The sequence below is a fragment of the Gallinula chloropus genome, assembly GCF_964237585.1.
Source record: "Gallinula chloropus genome assembly, chromosome: 3".
Classification (NCBI taxonomy): Eukaryota; Metazoa; Chordata; class Aves; order Gruiformes; family Rallidae; genus Gallinula; species Gallinula chloropus.
The window spans coordinates 93,830,334-93,837,140 of NC_140087.1; the positions used below are offsets into that span (position 1 = coordinate 93,830,334).

Genomic DNA, 6,807 nt, shown 5'->3' on the forward strand with positions numbered 1-6,807 from the left:
GTATGTATGTAGAAGACAATTCATCATTTTCTACATACTCTATCAACGTTATTTGATTTAAAAAAAAAACATTTTTTTGAAAGTCAGGATACAAAGAAGTTCATAAAATTAAATCAGGGTCTTTAAAATACTTCAACTTTCATGTACATAAAAATTCAGAACACTTAATTTTAACATGTGACACAACTATAACCCCATTTATCAGTCAACAGGAGTTAGGGGCATATGAAGTTAGTGAGATACCATATAGCTCACAGCATTTTGGCCATTAATTAATTATTAATATTCTTAAAAAAACCCTCTCCCCAGAAAATGTGCAGGGCTGTAATACTAAGCACCCCTGGTCATGGGACCTGCACATCCTCAGCCTGCGAGCGAACCATTAAGCAGGGGGTCACAGGGGTGTCCAAGCCCAACAGGGCGGCAACACAGGGGATACAGACCCAGCAGCCGGAAACACCCACTGTCTAGGGCCAGCCAGCTAACCATGGGAGCACCCTGTGGGTCTGCCTGCACATGTGGGTCAGCCCGTGAAGCTCACTAGCAAACCCAGAGCTGGACTAGCTCATCAGCAAGAGGAGATACAGACCTTCAATGTCCCAAGGGCAGTGCCACTTACTGGGTAATCACCTTGACAGGCATCCATGGATTTTAATGGAACTTTGGGTGTTGCACCTGATGATCTCTCGAGGTCCTTTCCAACCCCTATGATTCTGTGATTCTGTGATTAACTCCCATGCTAATGTTAAAGGGATCCATGAGCACGCCCGTGTGGCTTAACGCCCACCAGTACACAAGCACCACGCAGCTGCTTGCTCCCTCCATCGTTAGTGGGATGGGGAGGAGGATGGAAATACACCTCGTGCTGAGATAAAGACCTCTTAATAGTGTCAGAAAGGAAGAGGAAGAGGCAGTAAGAGTAATAGTCATAAAAAAGCAACAGGACAAACAATTTTTCTCACACTCTGCAGAAGTAGTGATGCACAAATGCAATGGCTCAGCCACTACGGAGCAAAACAAAACCCACCATGCCCAGCCTGCTTCCAAGCAGCAATCCCACCTCCCGGCCAACTGTCCAGCTTACAGACAGAACACTGACATTAGACGGTATGGCATATCCCTTTAGCCAGTCTGGGTCGACTGTCCCAGCCGTGTCTCCTCTCAACCTCTCTAGGCAGCCCCAGCCTGCTTGCTGCTGGCATGGGGCCGGGAGCAGCAAAGGCAGGATGGCCTGGGGCGCTGAGAGCGGGAGCAGGAGCACCCTGCTCTGTGAGAGCTTCAAACTGTATGCCCTTGGCCACGCATACCAGGCACCGCAACTGCCCTGGTCTCTGTGGGCTCCCAACAGCAAGAGAACTCACAGACATCAATGACAGCCTGCCAGAGCTGTGCTTCGTAGAGGAAGGTTTACATGGCTTGGGTGGGCTTGGCTTAGTTGGCTTGCGAATTCCTGCTTGCCTGCCGCGACTGATACCAGGCTGGCTCTTCAACAGCCAAACATGTGCCTACCGCCTGCAGCAGTTATGTGCTCCGGTGCAGGCTTGTGGGCAAGGACCTGGTGGCAAAGGGCTGCAGAGAGCAGGGTGACAGTGAGCTTGGCAGAGGGGCTGGGTTGCCACACCTGGTTTGCTCCCACTAACTGTTAGCAGCCAGCGCATGGAGCCAGGTGCTGCTGCCTGCCATGGGTCCTGCACACCCTCACCCCGCGAGCCAGACCATTCAGCGGGGGCTGCAGGGGGGTCCTCCCCTTTGCCTTGGAACGCCCCAGTGCCACAGCCCCTCCACCCCACAGAAGTCGACGCTGTGCCCAGCACCCAGAACCAGTGGCTTTGTGACATAGGCCCTGTTGCTAAGGGCACCGCTGGCAACAGACATACTGCAGGCACTCCATCATCTGCTGCGCTGGTGGTAGCAAGCCCTTGGTTCTAGCAGCTGCCACGTGCTATTGCTGCTGGCTGCCATGAATGCGTTCTACCTCCTCGTTCTGCTGGCCCTGTGCCAGACTGTGCACAGCACCTGGGAGACCTGCACGTAAGTGGCCCGAAGCTCTCGCAGGGAGCCTGGGCAACCGTTATGGGATTCACTGCAAGGTGCCAGCTTGTCCCCCACAGGCAGGCCGCAGCTTCCCAAACTCCGTGTGGGAGCCTCAGGTCCTTGCCAGCACCCAGGCTGCTGGCACTGTTTGTCTGCGGGGCTAAAGCAGAAACAGGGGCAGATGGATGCACAGCCCATGGGGTTCCCTGGCCTTGCTGTCCACACAGCGCCTTGTGGGGAGGGAAGACAGCTGACCTTCAGCCTCAACGGCAGCAAGCCGTTGAGCGGGACAGTAACGAGCTTCTGCTTACAGGACCTGCGGGCTCCGGCCTATGGCTGAGTACTACGGCCTGTCACGCGTTGTGGGTGGCACAGATGCCCTGCCAGGGGCCTGGCCCTGGATCGTCAGCATCCAGAATCCCTGGAAACCAGGCACAGGGCATGTATGCGGTGGCTCCCTCATCCACCCAGAGTGGGTCCTCACCGCAGCCCACTGCTTCGTCAACGCCTGGTAAGGAGGAGCAGGGAACGGCCATATCCCCACAACACTCCCAGCTGCCCTGTGCACGGCCCCATGTGCCTCTCCCATCCCTTTCACTTGCCGTGCGCCCAGTGGCTGGACACTCCCCAGCCCAGCTCAGGAGAAAGCTGGGCTCGCTCCACTGCTTCCTAGCAGCCTCCAGCTCTACGTGCCTTGGGCCCGAGGCATGCCTGGGCAGTCGCACCCTCCATAGCACCGCTCTCCTCTCTCCCTCGTCAAGCAGATGGCAGGCAACTGCTGGGCTGCAGCAGCACGTGGCTCCTCCGCTGCCTCTGAGCACTCTTCCCTTTATCTGCCTTCCAGGAACGTCACGATGTGGCACGTGGTGATTGGTGCCACGCACCTGACTCATCTGGGTCCTGAGACCCAGGTGCGCGGTATCAGGAGGCTGATAGTTCACGAACACTATTACAACATCACGCAAGAGAATGACATTGCGCTGCTGGAATTGGACCTGCCTGTCCTGTGCAGCGCCTACACCCAGCTTGCCTGTGTGCCCGATGCCACGCTGAGAGTGTCACAGATGACCACCTGCTACGCTAGCGGTTGGGGTGCCATGATGGAGGGAGGTGAGTTCCTAAGCACTACTCGGGGCCCAACTGCAAGCTCAGCACACTGGGGTGGTGGGCTGGGCTTCCTGACAGCAGAGGCAAAATGTCGCCACGCTCAGGCTGTGGGGGCATGTGCCTATAGAGAGGGGGTGGGCCTGACCCATTACCCAAAGTGAGACAGGAGGCAAACACCACTACAATGCGTTCAAGAGGCCAAGCCAAGACTTAGGGAAGGGGCTCACCCAGATTGGCGAGGAGAACCAGCAACGTGCCGCTGCATTCTTTTCTCTACTCACAGCTTCATCAGTCCATGTGCTGCAGGAGGCCAAGGTCAACCTCATCAACACCCGCCTCTGTAACAGCAGCGGGTGGTACCGAGGGACCATCCACACCCACAACCTGTGTGCTGGGTATCCCCAGGGTGGCATCGACACCTGCCAGGTAGGAGCATGCAACAAGTCGGCCTCCAGCATCACAGGTAGCCCTGTCACAGTGGCCCAAACGGCCCCCAGTGCGTGCTTTGCCTCGCAAGCCACCCTCCCACCGCTGCTGGCACTAGCCTCTCCTTCCTCATGGGCAGCTCCCTTCCCACTGCCCGCCCTTGCCCACCCAGAGCTCTTGGCAGCCCACAGGCCCACATCCCAGTCCTGCAAGATCCACCTTCCGCACACCCAGGGTCGCTGCGCAGAGCTGAGGGAGAGCCCAAACTTTCTCCGAGGGAAGGAGCCAGCCCTAGTGCTGACAGCGGCCACCCAAGACCACAGGCATCCTCTCTCCTCCCCCTGCAGGGTGACAGCGGCGGTCCTCTCGTCTGCAAAGATAACAACGCTGAATACTTCTGGCTTGTTGGAGTCACCAGTTGGGGCTGGGGCTGCGCAAGAGCAAAGCGGCCCGGGGTCTACACCTCCACCCAACACTTTTACAACTGGATCCTCCAACAGATGGGAGTGCGCTCGGCAGGAAGGGGTTCTCCAACAGCATGGGAATGGAGCCATTTCACCACCAACTCAACCCCCTTACAGAAGCCAGAGCCCACACCAACACAATCAGCTGGCTTCAGCGCCTGCCCTTTTCCACGACAGAAAATCGTGGAATTCTTCACCAGGGTGCGAGACTTCCTGCAGGACCTATTGGCCAAAATGGCTTGAGCAAGCAGGAGGGCCGGGATCTGGGCCAGGCAGCACTGTACCACCGCCACCTGCTGTTGGAGCAATGCCCACCCATCCTCAGCATCACAGCCCTGCTGTGTCCTGTCCACACTCCTTGGGGTTCCAAGAGGTGCTGACATCCACTTTGTTCTTGTAATAAAGTTGCTTATTTTCATGGCTAAGCACGCTTCAGCTCAAGTCTCCTGGGCAAGGGCCAGCACTTCCACGCCCTACACGTGCAAAATCAGGCCGCAGGCACAAAGGGTACAAAGGGAAAAGTCACTCGAAAGGGCTGACACCATGTCTGTTCAGAGGGAAGGCTGCTCTCAACCACCGTGGGTTGGAGCGGCCATCACACTGTGCCTAGAAAGAGGATAGGAAAATACAATGTGACACACAGGTGATGCAATCTGGGGGGATGCCTTAAGGCACCAAAGCTGAAGATGAGGGCCTGCCCTAAGCCTGAGCTAAGCAAAGAGAGCACAGGAAATGCCTGAGCATGACAAGAGAATATGCTGACCACAGCAACCGGGCTGAGAAGCTCGCAGCAGTTACAAGTGCCCTGAGGAAGAGCCACCTTGCGGGCGCTCATGGGGGGGGGTGATGGGAGAGGTGGCACCGCTTCACAGACAACCGAATGAAGAGTTGGGGTCATGCTGGGGAGAGGAGTTCGGCAGGGACAGCTGTACCCTGGAAACCCCCTCAGTAATGCCACAGAAGTCCAAGGGGGCATGGCTAGCAGCACCTGACCCACCAAATCTGCTCCCCGATGTGGAAACCTGGGAGCCAGGGGGAAAAACAACAGTGGGTATGTATGTCCCTGGGCTGGGAGGAGACAAGGACAGAGAAAGGGAGGAGCCAAGGAAGACCACCGGAATGCATAAGCACACAAGATGGAGAGAAGAGGGGATCAGAGAGCCACACTGAGGCACGCTGCTGGCTGCTTTGCATGTTTGACTGAGCCCTGCAATGAACCACCACATACATCCGACGTTCTTTCTGAAGAGTGATTCCAAACCCTTTTCTGCGTGGTGCCACTCTGCACCTGGGCTGGCGTGGGTCCAGAGGCCCAGCCTGCTTCCAAGCAGCAATCCCACCTCCCGGCCAACTTTCCAGCTTACAGACAGAACACTGACATTAGACGGTATGGCATATCCCTTTAGCCAGTCTGGGTCGACTGTCCCAGCCGTGTCTCCTCTCAACCTCTCTAGGCAGCCCCAGCCTGCTTGCTGCTGGCATGGGGCCGGGAGCAGCAAAGGCAGGATGGCCTGGGACGCTGAGAGCGGGAGCAGGAGCACCCTGCTCTGTGAGAGCTTCAAACTGTATGCCCTTGGCCACGCATACCAGGCACCGCAACTGCCCTGGTCTCTGTGGGCTCCCAACAGCAAGAGAACTCACAGACATCAATGACAGCCTGCCAGAGCTGTGCTTCGTAGAGGAAGGTTTACATGGCTTGGGTGGGCTTGGCTTAGTTGGCTTGCGAATTCCTGCTTGCCTGCCGCGACTGATACCAGGCTGGCTCTTCAACAGCCAAACATGTGCCTACCGCCTGCAGCAGTTATGTGCTCCGGTGCAGGCTTGTGGGCAAGGACCTGGTGGCAAAGGGCTGCAGAGAGCAGGGTGACAGTGAGCTTGGCAGAGGGGCTGGGTTGCCACACCTGGTTTGCTCCCACTAACTGTTAGCAGCCAGCGCATGGAGCCAGGTGCTGCTGCCTGCCATGGGTCCTGCACACCCTCACCCCGCGAGCCAGACCATTCAGCGGGGGCTGCAGGGGGGTCCTCCCCTTTGGCTTGGAACGCCCCAGTGCCACAGCCCCTCCACCCCACAGAAGTCGACGCTGTGCCCAGCACCCAGAACCAGTGGCTTTGTGACATAGGCCCTGTTGCTAAGGGCACCGCTGGCAACAGACATACTGCAGGCACTCCATCATCTGCTGCGCTGGTGGTAGCAAGCCCTTGGTTCTAGCAGCTGCCACGTGCTATTGCTGCTGGCTGCCATGAATGCGTTCTACCTCCTCGTTCTGCTGGCCCTGTGCCAGACTGTGCACAGCACCTGGGAGACCTGCACGTAAGTGGCCCGAAGCTCTCGCAGGGAGCCTGGGCAACCGTTATGGGATTCACTGCAAGGTGCCAGCTTGTCCCCCACAGGCAGGCCGCAGCTTCCCAAACTCCGTGTGGGAGCCTCAGGTCCTTGCCAGCACCCAGGCTGCTGGCACTGTTTGTCTGCGGGGCTAAAGCAGAAACAGGGGCAGATGGATGCACAGCCCATGGGGTTCCCTGGCCTTGCTGTCCACACAGCGCCTTGTGGGGAGGGAAGACAGCTGACCTTCTGCCTCAACGGCAGCAAGCCGTTGAGCGGGACAGTAACGAGCTTCTGCTTACAGGACCTGCGGGCTCCGGCCTATGGCTGAGTACTACGGCCTGTCACGCGTTGTGGGTGGCACAGATGCCCTGCCAGGGGCCTGGCCCTGGATCGTCAGCATCCAGAATCCCTGGAAACCAGGCACAGGGCATGTATGCGGTGGCTCCCTCA

General features: G+C 57.5%; 1 protein-coding gene across 1 annotated transcript; it reads left to right on the plus strand.

Moving 5' to 3' along the window:
- Positions 1-1,960: 1,960 nt before the first annotated feature.
- LOC311189493 (acrosin-like) lies at positions 1,961-4,274 on the plus strand (the record flags this gene model as incomplete). The annotated part of the gene is made up of 4 exons (XM_084261156.1): positions 1,961-2,031; positions 2,348-2,545; positions 2,879-3,144; positions 3,802-4,274. 4 exons carry the CDS (start codon positions 1,961-1,963, stop codon positions 4,272-4,274), a joined length of 1,008 nt encoding a protein of 335 aa, XP_084117282.1.
- Positions 4,275-6,807: the final 2,533 nt, after the last annotated feature.